The following is a 21,952-nucleotide window of genomic DNA, read 5'->3' on the forward strand; positions in this document are numbered from 1 at the left end:
TAGGTTCAGCCTTACTCCTTGCAGATGCTTCTTATGGGAGACCCTCACTTGAGACTGGATGTCCGGGCCTGGAGATCCTTCCGTGTGGACTCCTGGCGCTGTATTTGTTTGAGGTTTTCCAAGAGCTTTACAGAGACGAGAACTGTTTGCTTTAGGTATAAGGCATGTGAGGACCAGAGCTGCTCTTTTGCTAGGAAAACGAGAGAGTGTGGCCCATCTCCCTTTTCAGAAGGAAGGCTGTAGAGGTCAAGGATGTCCTCTAGAAGCTCTTTTGGATTTGCTCCGTGTCTCAGCCAGGCATTTCTGGCCCAGGCTCCTTGCTGCAGAGCAGGGATGAGGCCCTGCGGGGGGGAAATTAGCTTGCCTGTTGAGGTTGTGCCTGGTGTGGCACCTTTACCAGCTGCTTCTCTCCTCACCGAGGTGACAGTTTTCTCCTCTTCCTTCTCCCAGTGGCGGACATTTCCATGCTTTCCAGTTTTTGGCTATCGTAGCTTATGCCTCTGTAAATACTCTTTTCATGTGGACACTTCTCTGCATTTTAGGTGAATATTTGGGATCGGAGTTAATTGGAGATGACCATTTTACGTATTCATCAGTCGCCTTTGTAAGATGGACTGACTTAATATGCCACCAGCAATATACAACCTATTTTTTTTTAAGCTAATTAAAAAGGAAAGTAATGCTTATTGTGGAAAATACAGCCAAGTATAGAAGAGAAGAGAGATGACCTGGAATTCTACCATGCTGAAGAGTATGGAGGTGTTGGTTTTGGGCACTGCTGGAGTGAACCTGTTGCCCCTTGTCAGGCCGGGGTCAGAGCTGGGACAGTCCCCTCTGAATGGCCGTCCTAGGTGTCCCCTACCTGGCAGGGGCGCCCGATTTTCCCCTGACCCAAAATATCTTAGCCACTAGCCTGCCTGGCTGTGGGCTTACATTTCTAACCTGAAGGCCTTGCTCACATCTTCATCCAGTGTTTAATGTGTGGAAGGTGACTCAGAAAACTGTCAGGACTTAAATATTTGGGAGGAAGATGTGAAATATTATCCCCCAGTGACAACTTAGCAGATTCTTCAGGACCTCCCCCCCCAAGCATGCCAGGGCGAGACCTCAGGGATGGGGGCACAAGCTGGAGGAGCTTTCAGAGAGAAGTGGAATCCGTGTCCTGGAAGTTTTTGCCCAGACCTGCCTGCTGACCACAGTCTTCAAGTTCCTGTCTCTCTGTGAGGCTTGTCAGAAGGACCAGGGTGTTTGGTAACATTGGAGGGAAGTGGGTTAAGTTTTAGAAGAGAACTAAAGCTGCCACCTCTCACTTCTCCCCGTTCACTTCCCCGGCCTGGGCGCTGCTCTCCTGTACCCCTATCTGTGGGAGGAAGCCTGGGGGCAGGAGGGCCGGCTTCCTGCGCTGGCCAGGCCCCTGCTGAACTCTTGGCTGGGCTGCTGGGTCTGGGCTGAGGGTGGCCGCACCCCCAACCCGTGGTTTTCCTTCTGTCCCCGGGCAGCTCCGCTCTCACCTGTGCGGTTACGAATCTGACAGAATTTCCCAGATGCTGGGATAGGAAGAGGAAGTTGGACTGTTCATGAAATGACTTGACCTGAAATGGGGAGGAGGCCTCAGTCCCTGGGAGCTCTGAGAGCCAGCTAAAGATTTCTTAGGTGGCCTCAAATGCCCATGTGGGGGCTGCATCAGGAACACTCATGCACCAGTGACACCCCTGGATGTTTGCATCATTTTCAAGACGTGAGAGGCGACGCACAGAAGCTTCCTTTCTCCTGCAGCTCTGGCCCTCCCTGTTGTTCAGCCTCACTGAGCCCTGGATATGTGGAGTTGGGCACTGCATCTGGAGGTCCATGGGGGAGGAAGAGGTGGCCCTTCCGTGACGGTGTCGTAGAGTTACCCAAGCCCCTGTACCCACCTGTGGGTGTCTCAGAGGTGCACCTAGGGGGTGCTGATGCTGAGTGTCCCTAACATTGAGTGTCCCACGGCCAGCCTATCCGACATACTTCCCAGCTTTCCGGTGTCCAGGGGCTGTGGATGACCAGACGCTTGGAGCCGTGGGATTCGCCAGAGGGATTCTTGGCATTGGAACATTTCCTCTGGGGCACCGAAGAGGGAGGCCACTGGAATGTCCCAGCTGCTGTTCGGGTTGTCCGGGTGAAGAGCTTCCTGTCGGGGCCTCATGCTGCCCCAGCTTGCAGCCATGTGCGCGGGCCGGGATTGATTTGTTCTGTCTGGCTTGTAGACACGCTACCCTCTTTGCCTCTCCCCACCCAGAAAACCACAAGGAATTGTAAAGGCTGGTCCAATTAAGACTCCTGGTAATTGGGAAGGAAAGAAGGACTCCTGAGGAAGCTTGTGCTTTGCTCTGAGGAGTGAGGCAGGGGACAATGACGGGCCTCCTGCCTACATTTGATTAATTGAGGACCCACTCCAGGTGACCACAATTTCCCTGTAGGTCTTCTGGTTCCAGTGGGCATGTCTGCTCTCTGCCACCCACGGGGAGAGTTTCACTCCGAGGCCATATTTACTAAAGGGGGGTCCCTGGCCCACATAGGGTTCATGTACGAACCATTGCCTCCTGAGCCTTGCCCAGACCTGCCAAACCAAATGCTCTGGGCTCAGAGCCCAGGAATCTGCATTTCTAGCAAGCACCCTACTTAATTTTTGGATGACACTAGAGACTTCTGTGAAGGATTCCCTGGAGAATCTTGTTGCTTCAGTCTGAATGTAGAAGTATCCCCAGAATGTGAACCAAGTGTGTCTTCTGGGTTCTAAACCCACATCAGTTAGTGGGAAAGTGAGGAAAGGAAGGAAAATCTGTTCTTGCTTTCCTGGCTGTACATTGTTTGGGGCCAGTTGGCTGTCTGCAAGGCTGTTTTATTTTATGTTTAAATTTAATTCAGTTTTTTTTTTTGTTTGTTTTGTTTTAAGTAGGCTCCACGCCCATTGTGGAGCTTGAACTTAAACCCTGAGATGAAGAGTCGGCTTGCTCTCCTGACTGAGCCAGCAGGTGCTCCTGCAAGGTGGCTTTAAAGCAGCAGTGTGGGGGAACCTGGGTGGCTCAGTTAGGCACCTGCCTTCGGCTTAGGCTGTAATCCCGGGGTCCTGGGATTGAGCCCCGAGGCCTGCTTCTCCCTCTGCTTGTGTACCCCCTTGCCCACCCCCCCGGTCAAATAAATAAATAAAACCTTTAAAAAAGGAAAAAGGAATCCTCAGTGCTCATGGTAGAGGCCGTGCTTTTCTCACCCTGGGCTTTTTGAGGGACCCCCTCTGCCAGACAGGTGACCCTCCCTGCTCCCCGAGCACAAACATCTGTGTCCTCCAGTGACCGTCCAGCTCTGTTGTTTGGTTTCCTGTGGAGAGAGAGCTTTTCAAGTTCTGCATCCTGCCTCGCCCTGCGCCCTGCCTTGTCCCACCTTCGTGACCTCTGACCCTCTAGTGTCCACGGAGCCAGATGCTGACTGTTGTCTGGATTCTAGCTTTCAGGCAGACAGTGTGACCATGGGGGTTTGGGTTGGCTCTGGACTGTGGGCGCCTCCTTGTTGTCACGCTCCTGGGTCTGTCCAGCCTGGGCGGCTGCCAGTAGCAGTGTGTTTTGTTGGCACAGACTCAGACTGGCCCCTGGAGATGGCCCCAGGCAACAGGAAGCCTACAAGGCCTGTGAGACTCCGTTTACCAGGGTAGTTTGACATCCCTGGGCATCGTTTTGGGGGCTCTAGGTCCCTTGGCTGCCTGTCTCTCTTGGGAGTTTCTCAGGGGGGATGTGGAACTGCGGGGCCCACTGTGTGGAAGGCGATCAGAGATCTCAGATGTGGGGGAGATTGAGTTTGGTAAAGCAGGCCTCAGGGGAGCCCCAACTTGCTCGTGACATCAGAATGGACTAGGGTCAGCAGGGTTAGTATGGACAAGGTGGGCCTTGGAGCGAAGGCATAAGTTAAAGGACCCATGGAGCCCTTAATTCTGAAGGCCCAGAGATAATGAAATCTTCCAGGCAATACAGTTAACTGAGAAACAGTTTCGCCAAGACGAAGTGTCCAGTCGGGCAGGGTTCTAGGTGATTCAACAAGTGGGTCCCGGCTTTCTGAGGGTGCTCGGGATTGGTGTGGCCCGTGGGTCAGTGTCTTGGCTCACTGAGGTAGTGAAAGCTGTGCCAGTGCTTACACCCTTTGGCCAGGTTGTTCTACACCCCCAGCCTCCAGGATTTTGTCCGAAGACAGCTGTCCGGCTGAAATAGAAATGCCTAAGGATATTTTCTGTGCTCCCTGGGAAAAAAGCTCCCAAGCTTCCATGTCTAGGGAACATTAGGAGAGGAATTTCGCAAACCTTCTGTTACCTGATAGTGTCGGAACATTTCTTCAGCCTTTGAAACGACATTTACAAAGATCATACAGAAATGAAATACTCAGTGGTCTGCTGATTATTACAGAACACTGTACGGTGTGTGCCTTGTAATCCATTGCGGCCGTCACAACTGGTGTAAACAAAAACAAGAAGCAAAAATGAAAATGTCTCTGTTGAGGTTGTAGGATGAAATACTTTTTTTTTTTTTTTTTAAGATTTTATTTATTTGAGAGAGCAAACAGAAGCAGGGGGAGCAGCAGGCAGAGGGAGAGGGAGCAGCAGCCTCCCCACTGAGCAAGGAGCCCAACTGGGGCTTGATCCTAGGACCCTGGGACCATGACCTGAGCTGAAGGCAGTGGCTTAACCCACTGAGCCACCCAGGTGCCCTGGGATGAAATACTTTTCAAGAAAAAATAGTATTTCAGTTTTATAGCAAGTCAGGTAATTTCTACCTGAAGCACCATCCCTCTCCAAATATTTTTTTGAGGTTACTGGCCCTTTGCTTGAGTAATGGCGGCTCTGTGAGATTTTACCTTGTGTTCTGAGCATGCTCAGTGTATGCTGCATACTGTCAGGTGCTGCGGGGTGCACAGAAGGTATACAGAGTGGTTCCCCCGAGCTGAAGGGCAGGACATGTGTCGCTTGGTTGGGGAGATGGGCCAGCTGATTAGTGCTCGGTGCTGAAGCATGGCCCTGGCACTGATAGGGGGCCTGGGGAGGTTGGGGGGAGGATAGGTGGATGGTCTGGGCCTTCAGCTGGGGTGGGAAGGACCTGTAGGACCAGGAGAGCTTTCCAGACAGGGGAGCAACCAGTCTGGCAGCCCAGCGGAGTCCAGTTCTCTTGAGGTGGGCTCTGTCTGGGTTCTCGTAGCCTTGCGTGAGAGCAGAGAGAAAGAAGACGCCTGTTACTCATCTGTAGAGACTGTCAGCTCTAAGAGGCCTAGAAATGGACTCTTCTAGGAATCTCCAGAGTCCTCGAGGGACAGGGCTGGTGCTCCCTGGGAGCCGGCCGCCCTGACTTTGCAAGCCCTCTCCGCACTTTCCAGGGGCAAATCCCAGGCGCAGGAACCACCTCTGGTAGGCTGCCCTTTGGTCCCTCCTGGGCTGGTGGTAGAGGAGCGGCATTTCTTCTCCAGTGACCTTTCCTTTTAAATCTGTCCCTGGCCTGCATGGGTGCCAGGCGCTCCTGGGGGGCCGCCCCATCCACACTTGCCATTTGGGGACTTTGACATTTTGTTTAAGCAGGGATGTGATTGAGAGCGTGTGAGAGTGAGAACCGGAGGTGCTGGCTCTTTAAGGCTCGGCCTTCAAGTGAGTTTGGCAGAGGAGACACCGAATGTTTAATTTTAGGGCCAGGAAGGGGTGGGGGAAAGTCCCTACCACATCTGGTTTGTGTTAAGCCCTTCCCTTCAGAAAAGGGCTGTGTTTATGGTTCAGATCCGGCAGAGCTGGGGCGGGAGGGGCGCCCCTTTCCCCTACTAGGCACTGGGGCACCGAGAATGCACAAAGCTTCCTCCTGGTCCTGTGACCCCATCATGAGCTGAAAGGTTCCAACTTTGAGAACTCTCCGACATCCATTTTATCCCTGAAGTTCCAGCAGATGTTCGCCTTCAGACGGCCTCCGGCAGCTGGGATTGTGGGGCTGAGCTCTGTCCCTGGTGCCCCAGAACTCCCCGGAGTTGGCCGGCTGTCAGCTCGCCTGTCTGGAGTCTGTGGGTCCCGGATGGTCAGGGGTCAGCGGTGCTGCTGGGATCCCGGCATCCCAGAGACGTTCCAGGCTGTCAGAGCTGGAGGGTCCTGCAGACACCAGCCTTAGACTTGACAGATCGGGAAACTGAGGCCCAGAGGACTGAAGAAGCTAGTCCAGGGTCACACAGAAAATCAGCAGCAGATGTGGGATTCAAACCACACTTTCCTGGCTCTCAGCTGGCTTGGTGCTCTTTTCGGGGCCCCGTATGGCTTCCCCTCCTGCCTGCTGTTTGTATTACTCTTGCAGGCCCTGCTCTCTCTGAGGGCTGGCTTGGGGACAGGGGGTGGGGTGGAGACATCCGGGAGGCTGTGAGTGCCTCGAGGCTGGGCAGCTCACTGGTTTCCCAGCTCTGGCTCGGCCCCTGGCACAGGGTGAGAGCTTAGAAAACATGAAGTGAATGAGTGGCGTGGTCTGAGGGTGGGGGTTCTAGTGCTTCTGTTAGAAGCATTGCTTCCTGGGGTGGGGGGGGGCACAGGGGTTACCGGGCATGGGTCCCTGTCTTGAGGCGCTCCTTGTTCCAAGGCCGTGTCTTGTCTTCCCCAGCCCTTTTCCAGTTTTGGAATATCACCCAGCGGGTACGGAAGCCCATGGTTTCAGAGCCGAAAGGAGCTGGCTGATAGCAAGCGTTCCATCCCTTTCAAGTGACAGAGGAGGAACTTGAGGCAGGGCCACTCACTCAGCTTGGTGGTGGGAGCATCAGCACGCGAGCCCCCGTCTGCAGCCATCCTGTGTGCTCGTGGAGGGAACAGAGGGTGGAGAGGGGAAAGGCCCGCCTGTCCTTTGCGCCTTCTCCACCCTGTGTCTTCCTCCATCAGATGAACGTTTTCTCCGTCTCCCTCTTCCTGTGTCCCTGAAGTGGAGGTGGAGGATGGGAGGTGGTTTCCCCAGAGCCCTCCTGTGCAGGGACTGGGCTAAGTCATTCCCTCGTGGCTTCCTAGAAGGGGAACTGGGGCAGACTGGCTCATTTCCTCCCAGAGCTGGAGTCATCTTGGAGTCTGATCCCAGGGAGGGGCACACTAGTAGTCCTTCGGCTCTGGCCCTGGGGGCACATCTCTGCTGCTGTTTTCATAAAGGGTGGGAGGCCCTGGGCATGATCGCTGGCCCCTACCCGAAGTCCACCTTTCCTGCCTTCGGGGCGGGGTGTGTTTCTTGGGCAGGCTGGCGCTGGTGGCAAGGGGACAGTCAGGCGATGGCATTGCCCCACTGTGTGGAGTGGGCAGCTCCGTGGGTCATGATTTGAAATGTGTTGGGTTGTTAAGTCTTTAGTGTCTGTTTTATTACGAGAGTATAACTTGCTCGTGGTAAAAAAAAAAAATTCCGGGGCGCCTGGGTGGCTCAGTGGGTTAAAGCCTTGGCCTTTGGCTCAGGTCATGATCTCAGGGTTCTGGGATCGAGTCCCGCATGGGGGGGGGTCTCTGCTTAGCAGGGAGCCTGCTTACTCCTCTCTCTCTCTCTCTGCCTGCCTCTCTGCCTACTTGTGATCTCTGTCTGTCAAATAAATAAATAAAATCTTAAAAAAAAAAAATTCCCCGTAGGTAACATGGTTATTTTTTCTATGCCACACATAAGGTTTTGTGTTTAATCTTCATCTCTCTGTATTTTTATATATATATAGAGAGAGACTTTATGGTAAAATACACATAAGATTACCATTTTTACTATTTTTTAAAAAGATTTTATTTAGTTAGAGAGAGAGAGAGAGAGAGAGATCGCGAGTAGGGGGAGGGGTAGAGGGAGAAGCAGGCTCCCCACTGAGGAAGGAGCCCGACACAAGGCTTGATCCCAGGACCCTGAGATCATGACCTGAGCCAAAGGCAGATGCTTAACCAATTGGCCCACCCAGGTGCCCCCCATTTTACCATTTTTAAGTGTGCAGTTCAATGGCAGTAAGTGCATTCACTTACTGTGAATGTGTCGTGTGACTATACTGCCATCCAAGCTCCAGAACACTTGTCATCTGGCAAAACTGAAACTGTCCCCGTTAAACACGAACTCCCCATGGCCCACTCCTCCCGGTCCAGGACAGCCACCCTTCCATCTTCCCTGTGAATTTGACTGCTTTAGGTACTGGGTTGAAGGGCAATCATGCACCCTTTGTCCTTTCGGATCTGGCTTAAGCGCTTCGCCTCCTGTCCTCCGGGTTCATCTGTGTGGTGGCCTGTGTCAGCATGGCCTTCCTTTTCCTGGCTGACCGGTACTCCCTGGCATGCGTACACCACATGCTGCTGACCCAATCATCTTTCAGCGGATGCTCGGATCGCTTCCACCCTTTGGCTGTGGTGTGTGATGCTGCTGTGAACACGGGTGTACAAATATTTGTTTGAGTCCTTGCTTTCAGTTCTTTTCTGTATCTATCCAGAAGTGCAGTTGCTGCATTTTATGGATTGGCTGTTTATTTTGTTTTTTTTTGTATTTTTTATTATTATTTTTTTGTATCGACTGTTTATGCTTTTTGGCCACTTTGAGCCCCCACAGCAGGGTTGGTAGGTCAGTGGAGGGCTCTGGACACCAGGTCCCTGGTCTGTTGGCCTTGCCCCAGTAGCTGCCCGCAGAGGTGGGCAGGCTGGCCAGCTGGGTCACCATGGGGGTACCGTGGCTACTGCCAGTTGTAGCACAGAAGTCTGGAGAAGTCTGGGGCCACTGAGCTAATGAGAAGCTCTGGCATCTTCTCCTGAAGAAGGGCCTTTTTGGCCCTGGTCCCAGCCTTGCTCCTGCTACACATCCTGGGAGAGGGACTGCAGCGTCCTGGGCACTCTGGGGAGGAGTGGGAACCCAGAACCTGCGGGCCCCATTCTCCCCGACCCCTTGTCGTGAGCTGATTCTGTGCCAGAGGCTCTCCTGGAGGGTAATTGTGAGATAGATTTTTGGCCCGTTACAGAGACTAATGTAAAATTTCCTAGCTTCCTTTGGAGAGCAGTTCTCTTTATTTATTTTTTTAGAAGATTTTATTTATTTGACAGAGAGAAACACAGTGAGAAAAGGAACACAAGCAGGAGGAGTGGCAGAGGGAGAAAGAAGCAGGCTTCCCGCTGAGCAGAGAGCTTGATGTGGGGCTCGATCCCAGCACCCCGGGATCATGACCAGCGCCGAAGGCAGACACTTAACGACTGAGCCACTCAGGCGCCCCTGTCTGTTTCTTGATAACAGAGCAGGATCTCCTCTCCACGTCTGTTGCCCCTGCAGCTGACCGCTGGCTCAAGTTGGGCCCTCAAATATGGCTCCACCCCAGAGCCGCATGTGGAGCAAACCGGTTTCTGCCTGCTGGCTGGTGTAGACCTCCACCACTAGCCAGGACCCTGGCTCCCTGCAGGGATCTGTGCATCATTCCTTCTTGGGTGCCCCACTTGGCAATGTGTGTAGTGATCTGTCAGCCCCATGTTGGCTCCCTGAGGCTCAGCAAGGGAGGCAGAGGCAGCAGGGGAAGGAACTGTGGAACTGGGTGCTAGGGAACTCCTGGGTTTTGGTTGAGGGCTTGGTCTTTGCCAGCTGGGCTGCTTAACCCTCTGGAGCCTCAGTTTTTCCATCTCTGAAATGGGGGGTCAAAATCTGACTTACAAGGTTGTGGCGAAGAGTCCACGTGATGACCGGTACATAGCGCTTGCTTGGTAAGCAGGTGTCACTGAATGTCAGCTGTAGGCATTGCTGTGTCCTCTAAGTGGGAAGGGAGCCACCAGCCAGCAGGCTTGGGTCAGGTCCTGGTGCAGGAAGGCGAGGTCTGGGGACTGCCTGGTGCTTTCCTCTGTTGCTCTGAGCCCCCTGGGAGAGTCTGGATGAGCAGAGGAGGGGTGGATCTCCTCCGCCCACCCCCCCTCCCCCCCCCCCCCGCCATCACTGTCATGGAGGCAGCTGCGTCTTGCTTAGCAGGGATTACGTGTTTTGGGGGAAGAAAAGGGCCGGGGTACTTTGGGCTTCATTCCAATGCCACGTGTTCTTAGATCCTGGCACCCTCTCCTGCCAGACCCTCTTAGAACCCCTCACATCAGCACCAGGCATTCTGGCTCAGCACTCTCTCTAAGCTGGGTCACCGTATGACTCTTTCTTAGGTGGGTCTCCCCTACCTTCCTAGATTGCAGGCTCCAGGACCCCTGTCCTCCTTATATTTGGGGACTATAGCAGTCTCCCTCTCCAGGCAGTGGGTGCCCCTTTCTCCTACAGGATAGGATGCTTGGGACCACCTGTGCATGGATCCCACCCAGGCTCGGGGGAGGGAGCAGGGGTAGTCCTGCTTGCTGCTGTCTTCTTTTTGTCCCACCCTGCGGGAGAGTCCGTCTTACAAAGGCTGCAGTGTGCTGAGAGGAGCCCAGCTTTGTATTGGCAGTTCTGGGGTGAAGGGAAGCTCTGCCATCTTCTTCCTGTGTCCTGCAGTCTGTCCTGCAGGGTCTCTGCCAGGACTAACTGAGAGGAGGGACATTGGCCACCCTGGGGGCTCCCTAAGCGTGGGCAGGGCTTGTTACTTCCTATGTGCACACAGAGCCAGGGAGCGCTTTCAGCAAACCCTTCTTTTCCTTCTCTGCACGGGGGAGGTGGTGCAGACTTCCTCTGCGTTTCTAGAGCCTAGAGTTACCCCAGCTTGCTCGATGACAGGACTCACTGGAAGTACTTGTTACTTGTTAAAATGCTGATTCATGGGTCCCACCCCAGAACTCCTGAACCAGAACGGCGGTTTTTGGGGTGGGATCTGCATCTTCAGCATGTTTTATAATGAGGCCAGTTTTGGAAACTCTCGCATTTGCTACTCTGGGATTCCTGTCCCAGCGGCTGTTATCATTTGATTTCACAAGAGCCCACTGAGACAGCTATGAGGCAGGTATGGCCCCCCATAACATCAAAGACTTTCTGAGTGAGGAGACCGTGAGGCTTCTGGGATAGACTCAGGCTCTGTGTTCCCTTGTGGTGGAAGCGGAATTAGAACTCGGACCTCGAGGTGCCGTGTGTGCCCATTGTGCCCGCCAGCGTTCTACTGAAGCATGGAAAAGGTGGGGGATGGAGAGAGGTGGGGTGACAGGAAGGAGGTGAGTTTCGTGGCTGTGGTGGTAGCAGAGGGGGAACAGCGGTGACCTGCTGCTGCCCCTTGAGGGAGGCCGGTGCAGACCAGCTACAGTGAGTGGGTGGCAGGGCTGCGGGGCAGGCGGAGCTTCCCCAGGTGTGCCTTCTGAAAGTCAGGCCCCAGCTGAGTATGGGAAGCCAGGGGCTTTGTTCCAGGGCCGCAGGCTTTGTTCTATGCATCCACAGATGGAAGGAGGGTAGGGAGGCAGGAGGGGCCAGGTGAACAGGGCTTGAACACTGTTTCAGGGTCATTGATGGAATCCTGGAAGACCTGTGGGTAGCTAGTGTCTACTTCTCCCGTCCTTCCCCCGTGTTATGATTAGGTCTGGGAAACCTAGAAGTACAGGCAGGGCGAACTCCCCAGCTCAGACGGTGGAGGGCAGAGTGTGTGCGGAGTGAGGAATGGCCCTTCCAGGGGCAGGAGTCTGTTGCCTCCCTTCCTTCCTTATTCCCAAGGTTGGCTTGGTCCATGAAAGGAAAACCTTTTTAGGTTCTTTGTGTGCCCTCCTCTCCCCCATTTCAGTTTCCCTACAAGAAGCTCTTAATGATTTCAGCCTGCTTGTCTCTGGGTTTTGGTGGAAAGGCTCGGAGAACGGGGTGGGACTCACTGGACTTGGTCCATTAGGCTCTTTGCTCTAAGGCTCAGCTTGCCTGTCCCTTCTGTGCAGTAGGATTGCCTTTCCCTGGGGAGCTTCAGGTGTTCCTGTGCAGGCTCCACACCTGGAGGGTGATCTGCCTGGGTTGGGAGGACATGGGCCAGTGGGCAGTGAGGGGGGACGAGCCTCACGCTGGGCTTGTGCACATCACCTGCTGCTGGGCGCTTGGGAGAGTCAGGAGAGAGGAGGTCCAGGCTGACCGAGCCTGTGGTTAGAAGCATGGGCTCTGCAGCCTGAATTCTGCAGAATTCACCCATGTGTTGTTTGAGATGACCTTGAGTGACTTTGTGAGCTGTGTGTGTGCCGTCTCATCGGTAAAATGGGTTTGATGATAGTATGTACCTCACAGGGAGATTGGGAGGATTAATGGTGCCGATGCTGACCGAGCACTTGACAGTGGGCTTGGGAGGGTATCCTGGTCTCTCAGATCCTTTCTCTCTTGACTTTCACATACATTGTCAGTCTGAGAGCTGCCGAGACCCTCCTTTGGTGGTCATGGTGAGCTGCTGGAGGTGTCTGGGTGGGCATGGGAATTGGTGGAAAGCCGGGTTTCGGTGGATGGCACCTTCATCCATTCATTCCTTCATCTCTTGGCTCAGGTACAAAATCTGAGGGTGACCTCTGATCCCTCCCTGACCCCCAGGTGTACTTGCGCCCACCCACTTAATCTGTCTCCACCACCGTCACCCTGGTCTAAGCCACTTTTTTCTCTTGCCCGGGCCTTTGTGTGGTTCCCTGGCCGTTCTCTGCTGACGTTCTTGTCCACGTCTGATCTGTGCTTCACACCAAAATTAGGAGTCTCTTTCCAAGATGCAGGTGTAGTTATGGGTCAGCTAGCACCTGATTCCAGCACCCACCTCATCCTCACCCCCCGACGCTCCGCTGAAGTCAGACCTCTTCAGGGGCTTCCATTGTTCTTAGGAGAAACCATCCTAACCTCCAGCAAAACCTCAAGTTCCGGTGGCTGGCTGACCTCAGCCTCTGCCCCCCACCTTCCTCCTGCACCATCTTCCAGTGGTTTGAGCAAGTGGGTCCTTGTGCCTGAGCACTGGGATCCTTCGCCCCATCTGCGTGGGGCATCGCCGCCTGACCATGCCCAGCCCCACACACCTGCATAGTGGATGACCCTATGGCTTGGTTTGCACCTGTTACCCTGATGTAATTATTATTTTTTTAAAATTTAAATTTAATTAGTTAACATATAGTGTCTTATTAGTTGCAGAGGTAGAGATCAGTGATTCATCAGTTACATATCATACCAGTGCTCATGACAACATCATGTGCCCTCCTTAATGCCCATTATCCGTTACCGCATTCCCCCCGCCCCCACCCCTCCAGCAGCCCGAAGTTTGCTTCCTGTGATTAAGAGTCTCTTACGGTTTGTCACCCTCTTTAATTTCATCTTGTTTTGTTTTTCCCTCCCTTCCTCTCTGCTCCTCTGTTCTCTTACTTCAGTTCCACATACGAGTGAGATCATATAATTGTGTTTCTCTGGCTTGTTTCGCTTAGAGTAATACGCTTTAGTACTACCCATGTCATTGCAAATGGCAAGATTTCTTTTTGATGGTTGAGTAATATTTCATTGTATATATCTATTACACCTTCTTTATCCATTCATCGGTTGATATCCCCCATGTAATTATTAACAGCATCTCCTTTTATTTTGAAGTGCCCCGGTTTGGATGATAAATTACCTGGTTCCCTTTCACGTTCACAGTCTTTTCATCTAATTAAAATTCTCAGCTTTAAAAATTCATTAAAATTCATTAAAAATGTCCATTAAATGGTCCACTTTTTTTTTAATAATCATTTTTTAAATTTATTTTCAGCATAACAGTATTCATTGTTTTTGTACCACACCCAGTGCTCCATGCAGTCCGTGCCCTCTCTAATACCCACCACCTGGTTCCCCCAACCTCCCCCCCCCCCCCCCACCTCTTCAAACCCTTCAGATTGTTTTAAATGGCCCACTCTTGATTTTGGTTCAGGTCATGATCTCAGGCTCAGGACATGGTCTCAGGGTGTTGAGGTCCAGCCCCGTGCTGGGTTCCATGCTCAGGGCTGAGTCTCCTTGAGAGTCTCTCCCTCTGCCCCTCCCACTTGCACTCTCTGGCTCTCTAAAATAAATAAGTAAATCTTAAAAAGAAGACTATCCACTGACTTCCTCAAGGCAGCAGTCCGTATGGGTGTGAATGTACACTCCTACACACACATGACCAGGTTAGGGCCCTTTTTTAGCCCCAGATCTTCTGGAACTTTCCCCGTATGCATTTAAACTCAGCTTGCAAATATACAGTCATTTATATGAGTGATTAACATTTGTCATCCCCAGCAGACTGAAGGCTCCTTGATTTAGGAGCCCAGTGTGTGACCCCAGGGCCCATGTGAATCTGGCTCCTGGCTCCCAGGCGGGGGATCCTGGAGCCTGGGCGAGTCAGGGCATCTGCAGTGGACCGCTGTGGGGGAGGCTGCTGACATCAGGCCAGTCCAAGCCCAAACAAGCCAGTTGCCCACACTCTGGCATACACACCCCTGACTTGGCTGCCCCTTTAATTATTCCTGATCTCTGTCAATGGGCTTTGTGTTCAGAAAGCCAAAAGAGACCAGAGTTCAAACCCTCTCTCCATCTCCCTAAAGTTGAAACTTGAAGAAAAACCTGCCTGGCCCATTCTGCATCCCCGGGGAGCCACCAGGTCCAGGACCTTCTCTCGTGGCTGGGTGTGAGCGTTGGGGGTGACTCTTAGCCCTATGTCCTAGGCTGACCTGTAGCTACCCTCCTTGATCCAGGCCCAGGGATGGCCTGAGGACAGCTGCACAGGTGCCCGTGTGGCTCTAGACAGGTGCAGGACTGATGCAGGATGGTGGGTGAAGCTGGGTGGTTGGGGCAGGTGGTGCTGGCTGATTCCTCCTTTATTTCCCAGCCTACGTGAAAATAGAAGGCTTCCTGGGGCTGAGGCTTTGGTGTCCTGTGGACCCCGGTTCAGATTTCAGTTCTGCCTCTCACTAGCTGGGTGCCTGGGAAGGTTGTGAGCACCTCTGACCCTCGGTTTCCTCCTCTAGCCCAGGATTGTTGAGCAGGTTTGCTGAAGTGTTGGGTGCCTCACAAAGTGGTAAGGATAGCCAACCTCTCTGATCTCATTCCCTCTCTAACCCTCTCCTGGAGTCCAGAGGTCCCCATTGCCTTTAGTGCCCCTTTTGTGGGGGGCTTGACACTCTCTTTTTCTCTGGACTGAGGTTTGGGGGAGGCTATGTTGCCCTCTGGCTGCCCCTGCTCTCTGCACAGTTTCTGAGGCTAAGCCCAGCGCTAGGGAACAGAGTGCCTGTGGCTCTTCCTGCTTTGGGGGAGGCTGCGATCACACTCCCCCACAGACAGATGCCCCATGTCCTGCCTGGTCCCAGCAGAGCTGGAGGGTCCTGGCCAGACCCACCTGCAGCTACACTTCTCCCCCTCCCCACCCGCCCCGCCAAAAATGTGGACGTTTCTGCGGACACATTCCTGTTCTTCAGCCTCCTGCTTCCTGCTGCTGATCCGTTTGCTGCCCTGTCCCTCGAGCTGGGCCGGCCACGTGGCCAGTAGGCCCACCATGCTGGCTGCCAATGTGCCGTACCCCCTGTACTCCTGTCTGGTGGCCAGGCTGGGCGGGCAGTGGTGGCATGGGCTGCATCAGCCTGGGCCTGGCTGTGCTCTTCTTGGCTCACAGGTTGTCTTTGGGGCCTTAATGGGGGGTTTGGGGTTTCTGTGTTGCTTTATAATGTGCTGATCTGTGTTTGGGTTTTGAGAGAAGAAACTTTGTTTTCCGGGACCTCGGGTGAGGAGAACTGACCTAACTAGGCCCTCAGCTCACAGCCCACTGTCACTGCAGGTCCATGTCCGGCCGCTGTACCCGCTGTCTTGCTTACAGTGGACCTGCGAATTGTTCCCAACCCCGCCCCTTCCAACACAGCTGATGGGATGATGAATTTTCTCCCTTGGACCCGGTGGTCACTGCGGGAGGAAGTCTCTGAGAGGGCGACTTCCAGCCCAGAGCATTGCTGGGGGGCCAAGCAGGTGTGCCCGCCGTCGTTCCCGACCTATTGCTGGGTTGCTCTCCAGCAGGGCGTACGAGCCCCCGTTTCCCTGGACCCCAACAACATCCTAATTGTTGACCAGTCTCTTAGGTGTAAAGGGACAATTGTGTGACTCAGGAGGTACTCTGTGTGCCCCGCCTCTCGTCCCCGTTCCCTTTCTCCATTCAGGGCTCCAGGAACCAGAAACTTCCTGTTAGGCATGGGGTAATTGCTGTCCCAGAGGAGACTGACAGAGATCTTCTGCAGAAAGCCCCGTTCCCCAGGGGAGTGGCAGAGAGTCTGTTGTTGCTCAGGAAGTTTGCGCCCTACCCCCCAACCCGCTTGTGCTGCTCCCACTGCCCTTGGACTCTGAGTTGGCACCGCCACCCCTGCTTTTTGCTTGGGGCATCCTGGGTTCCCTGGAGCTTGGAGCTTTCCCTTGGGAGGCCACATTTCTACCCGTATTTGGTGGGAGGTCATGTGGACTGGGTGGCAGCCCCTCCGGAGCACGGTGGGAGCATCGCGGCATTGGCTTCCGTCTGGGCCGGACTGGTGCCGAGGGCCCATCGGTCATGTGTCCTTGGCTGGGTCAAGGAGGCCAGGCCCGGAGGTGCTGGGCCATGGGGCCTGCCGCAGCGTGCTGACCCAGACTCGGGGACACACACGTGCCGAGGGGACCTCCCGCACTCCTGCGTGGTGCCCGCTGACCGTATCACACACAGTGTGTGTCCTCTTGCAGGCCTGTTTCTGCGGAGTGTGGTCTCCTAGATGGAGGCTTCGAGAGGCAAAGTCAAGGGTCACACCTCAACAACACAGGGAAGTCCAGCTACGGGCGAGTCAGCCAGACCACATATCCCCATATTTTATGAATATGAGGCTGGGCCAAATTCTTGTCATCCGGGGAAGCTTTCTGTGGAACCAAGTGGCCCATAGCTGTAATCGTCAGTGCCAGAAAAACCAAATGACCTCACTTTTGGGTGGCTTTTCCTTCTTTGGAGAAGGAATGTGTGGGCTACTCCTGTGAGCTCCAGCCTCCTGAGGCCTGTGTGCCAGCGGACCTGTGGGCCAGGACTGGACTCCAGACGTGGGGGAGGTGTCCCAGGCGAGGCCATCTCCAGGTCCACGGTGGGGAGCAGGCCGTCCTCACACTGGTCTCCAGAGCGAGGTGTTGCTCTGCAGCAGGGGTGGCCAGGAGCAGATGCTGTGGGCTCTGAGCTACCCTGTAGAGTAGCTGTTCCTTGGGGAGACATCAAGAAGGCCAGTGGTACCTCCTGTACCTCATGGTTCAGTCCTGGCCCCACCAAAAATGAGACCCATCCCTGTCACCTTGGAAACCTCCTGCTAGCTTGCTCCTGGGCCACAGTCAGTAGCTGGCTGGTTCAGTCCATACCCTCGCACCTGGATGCCTGGACCAGGGGAGGGTCCAGGGCACGGCTTTGTGGCTGGTTTCTTGCCAGTGGGACTGACAGGTAAACAACAACAACAAAACCGCAGTAAAAGGCTTAGTGGGGTCCTGGAACAGTTTAGTCTACTTTTGTCTTTTTTTATAACCGCTTTTTTGAAATACAGTTTACATACAGTTCACCCATGTCAAGGGTATGGTTAGAAGGCAGTTAGCCTACTCACAGCTGTGCAACCCTCCTCACCGTCAGCTTGAGAATAGTTTTTTTTTTCCTATAAGATTTTATTTATTTATTTGATAGAGTTGGGGGGAGGAGAGCAAAGCAGGGGGAGCGGCAGGTAGAGAGAGAGGGAGAAGCAGGTTCCCACCTGAGCAGGGAGCCCCATGTGGGACTTGATCCCAGGACCCAGGAATAACGACCCAAGCTGAAGGAAGATGTTTAATGACTGAGCCACCCAGGCTCCCCTGAGGACATTTTCATCACCTCAGAATGAAAGCCTATGCCCCTTCGCTTTACCTCGCTTTCTCCTCTGCTCCCAGCCCTAAGCAACTAGGACTCACTTTGTGTCTCCGTAGATAGCTTTTTGGTTTTTAACATCTAGCGAGCCCTCAGTCTGCATCTGGTCATGGGCTAAGCCCTTTGCATTCTCTCGCACAACCCTCCCGCCCGACCACTGTGTGGAGTAGATGCTCATATTTGTTTTTGTCTTCTTGATGTGACAGCTGAGGCCCGTGGATCGGGATCACAAAGGCCACCGGGATCGGGATCTTTGGCTGATGGTGGCCGACGGCTGCATCGCCAGTCTTTGGTCTCTGGCTGTGGAAGTGGAGATGGTGGAGGTCGCTGACTTTCGTGGGCCAGGAGCTCAGGGGACGGCCTGGCTTCCTCACAGGGATCACAGGGCCACCAGTCTTTTAAAACAGTTCCCCATTCTCTCCGAAGCTGGCAAGTTCCACCTACACAGGAGGGAAGGTGCTGAGCTGCCCAGGCTCCCCTCTGCTCTCTGAGGGCCTTTTTGGGGAGGCAGTGCGAGCTCTCCCCAACCTGGGTGTGTTCATCAGGTCGGAGGGCCTGCCGGGTTGAGCCAGTCAGGCCCCTGCTCCTGTGTCTCCCAACCTGGGCTGCAGGTGGACATAAACGAGGGAATGGACAGGCCCTTGCTCCCCTGGCTGGCAGGCTGGTCTCGAGGAAAAAACAACCACAGGAGAAACAACCACAGGACGTCTTTCTTTCCAGCCTATAGAGCTCTGTGAATGATTAACCTTGATTAAACAGAAGGGGTTGGGAAGTGAAAGCAGGATGACCCCAGATGTGTATGGGTTCCTGCTCTGTTGTGTTTGCTTCCATTGGCCTCATTTTGACAGCAACCTGCAAAGTAGGAATATTATGTGTCCCCATTTGTCAGATGAAGCGATGGAGGCCTAGACAGGTTAATTTCAGGTCCTGCAGCCAGTGAGGGACGGAGGAGGGCTGGATTGAGATTTTTTAAGAGTCTGCCGTTGACATAGGGCCAGGCCATCTTTGATTAAGTACATAAGATCTAATTTGGTCCTTTCTGATGCCGTGCTGTGTAGGTCTTGTGGATTTGTTTGTTTGTTTGTTTTTTGTCAGAAAGAGAACATAAGCCGGGGTGGAGGGGTGGTGGCAGGCAGAGCAGGCCGAGGAAGAAGCAGACTCCCTGCTGAGCAGGGTGAGATGCGGGGACTGATCCCAGGACTCTGGGATCATGACCTGAGCTGAAGGCAGACGGTTGACCTACTGAGCCACCCAGGCATCCTGCTGTGTCTTATTATCCCCATTTTATAGGTGGGCATCCTGAGGCCAAGACTAAGAATCCTGCCCAGAGAGAACTGATGAAAGGTGTAGACTGGGACCGCAGCCCCAGCTCTGCCTGGTTCCGCAGTCCAGCTCCCCGGGGCGCCCCAGCCACCTGCACCCTGAGTCTCTAGGATGCCAGCATTCACGTGGCCTGGGGGGCAAGCTGTGCGAGAGGTACCCTTTCCAAACAGAGGAAGCTGCCCGGAGGTTCTCAACTTTGTCAGCAACCGCTCCCAGGTTGGGGGAAAGTACACAGATCTGGGTGGAGATGTTCTTGAGGACTCTGCTTTTCATCTCCGAGCGAGCCATCTGACAGCTTGCTTTGAAAGGCTGGCAGCGTGCCCTTGATAAGTGAACCAGATACTCCTGTTTATGTTACGAGAGCAGCGGGCATCTGAGATCACTTCTGGGCAGCTCTTGGCCTACACATACCACCCAGTGCCCACACCCTGGCTGGCCTGGCCACGGGTGGGGACCAGAGGGTCTGTAGGGTGGCCGGAGGGAGAGGGAAGGCACCCTGGCAGTGCCCGCGGATGCTGCGGAGAACTCAACCCCGAGCATGTGCTGGCCCAGCCCCCTCAGGGGTCCCGGGCCTGATGCCCACCCACTGCGCCAACTGGCAGTTGTGGTGGAGCACCCGCTGGCAGGGGGGCTGCAGAACTGGTTTTTGACCCTGGGAGCCTAGACCACGTCTCTGGTTGCTCTGCTCCCAGGATAGAGGGGACGCACTGAGAATGAGCAGCCAGGTACCACCTTTAAGAGGCTGAGAAACTAGACTGGGGTTTTCAGGAGCCTCTTGGCTGGGGAGTGCTGCCTTTCCTCTCGCCCGTGATTAGCAGTTTACCAGCTGTTGGGGTGGATGTGTGTGTGATTGCTGGCTTATCCTCCTGTCCCTGCCCCCGATTATGACTTTTCCTGGAATATTCTACATGGATAAGGCACTTTAAAGTTTTTCAGAACCCTTTCTCTGTGTGGTATCTTATTTGATTCTCTTCCTAATTCTTTTAAGTAGATGGGACAGTTTTTTCCCTTTTGATTACTTGTTTTCTTTGGAAACATCTCCCCCCCCCCCCCCGAAAAAAAATGAGCCCCCACCCCCCCCCCCCCCCGCCCCCAGAATTCCCAGAGAAATGGGAAGTTCCCTGTATCCCATCCCAGAATTCTAACTTAGAGAAATGCATATGTTTGCAGACAGACTTTTCTTACATTTGCATAGCTTTTTTTTTTTTTTAAATAGGTAATGACTATATCCAGTATAAAATTCAAAAGAAACAGAAGGGTATTCTGTAAAAAACAAATGTCCTTCCATCCTCTGTCAGGAGGCCCCAGCTCCCCTCCCTTCCAGGAACATTCCAGCATACAGCTTTTGTGGGTGATCCACTGAGCTCCCAACAGGTGTCTGGTTGTGAGGACGGGAGCTGTCAGTCTCGAGACTGAAACACTGATCATACTTGGAGTTCATGGAGATGAAACATCCCTAATGGAATTTATTGGCCTCTTTTGATAAGGAGCAGAGCCTACCAATTGGAATCAGCCCTACAAGGAACAAAAGATTGCCCCTGGTGCTCTGTTTGGCTGTGCCTTTTTTTTTTTTTTTTTTTTTTTTTTTTATTGTATAGTTGCCACAGCATTCCATTGGTTTTAGGTATATCATATATTTAGATTCTGGACAACTCTATACCTTATGCTATGCTCACCCCAATTGTAGCTCTCATCTGCGCTTCCGTCTTTGAATTAGGCATGTTATGACGGGAAAAGTTGCTGGATTCCGGCCTGCCAGGTATGAGGGACTTGTTTGGGGTTCCATAGCTGGAAGGGGTCGAGGTCACTTATCTGGGATCACACGCACACCAGGTCCTCTGAACAATAGCTTCCCTGGAGTGATCCCAGAGGAGTGGGAGGGTGTGCCTGGGAGAGGTGTGGGCAGCACGTGAGCCCAAGGCCTGGGGTGGCTGGGTGAGACGGTGCTGCTGTCTCCCCACCACAGCCAGGCCATCTTATTGGGCTGCAGGTGGGTTATCTTGTTTCCTCTGTCGTGCGACCGATAGAAAAGGCACCTTTGTCAACAGAGGCTTCTCTGGTGAGGTCAGCCAAGAGTGGACAGCCTGGATTGTGTTCCGAGGCGAGTAAACATCCAAAAGGAAAGTGCTAGCAGGGAGAAGGGCGAGGGAGCAGATAGTTAATGCAGGTCGTATTTGCAGATGCCTGATCTAGGGAAGCAGAGAAAGTCGGCCATTCGCTTCCTGGAGCCCCGGCGTCTTCACGCGTGGATGGGTTTTGTTTCAGGGGCTTTTCACGTTCCTGGGGTCACTCATTTAGCTTTGACCCTGCTGCTGTACATACGGTTCTGTATCCTGCTTTTTTGTTAATTATATCTAAGAGTTCTTTGCATAATAATACATAGTTTCAGAACCTCTCATTTTGGCCGTGTAATGTTCCATTAAATGGATGAATCATAATTTACGTTACTGATACTTTATTAGTATAATTGGGGCCGTTTCTAATTTTTTCCTCTCAAGTAATGCTGACAAGAACATTTTCTTACTCATGGCCTTAATTTAGCAGTGTTTGCCCAGAATAGCGCCTAGGCATTGGGCTAGGGCTTGCGTGGACTTCAGTTCCCCTTGGTGGGGAGCTTTCCCCAGGAGTTGCACAGCGTCATCCCGCCCGCTGTGATGTCATCCCCGCCTGCTGTGACATCTTGCGGGGCCTTGTCTTGGTACCCACCCTGCCATGGGAATGAACAGAAACTTACTTTTGCCAAGCAAGGTAACAAGTGACAATCGATAGCCTTTGTTTCAATTCACCAAGTATGGCAGCGTGAGTGGTACCTTTCACTGTCCCCCCTGGTGACAGGTATCAGTCCTTGATCCAGCCCAAGTGAGGGGAGCCC

The 21,952-nt window shown here is 53.4% G+C and overlaps 1 protein-coding gene across 5 annotated transcripts in view; it reads left to right on the plus strand.

Moving 5' to 3' along the window:
* The window catches only part of ACTN1 (actinin alpha 1), a 94,523-nt gene that overhangs the window by 23,064 nt on the left and 49,507 nt on the right, over positions 1 to 21,952 (plus strand). The window contains exons 1-2 of one of the 5 annotated variants that reach the window (XM_032875108.1): positions 17,596 to 17,600; positions 21,279 to 21,285. The exons of 3 other annotated variants lie outside the window; for them this stretch is intronic. Coding sequence is in view for 1 of the 2 variants with exons in the window: in XM_032875105.1 (XP_032730996.1) it covers positions 11,057 to 11,101 (45 nt within the window). In the remaining variant the exon portion in view is untranslated. Of the gene's footprint in view, positions 1 to 11,010; positions 11,102 to 17,595; positions 17,601 to 21,278; positions 21,286 to 21,952 lie in introns of those variants that run through there. One more of the 5 variants, XM_032875105.1, reaches the window with a different exon arrangement.

Source organism: Lontra canadensis, unplaced genomic scaffold, assembly GCF_010015895.1.
Source record: "Lontra canadensis isolate GAN:19392208 unplaced genomic scaffold, GSC_riverotter_1.0 scaffold55, whole genome shotgun sequence".
Lineage (NCBI taxonomy): Eukaryota > Metazoa > Chordata > Mammalia > Carnivora > Mustelidae > Lontra > Lontra canadensis.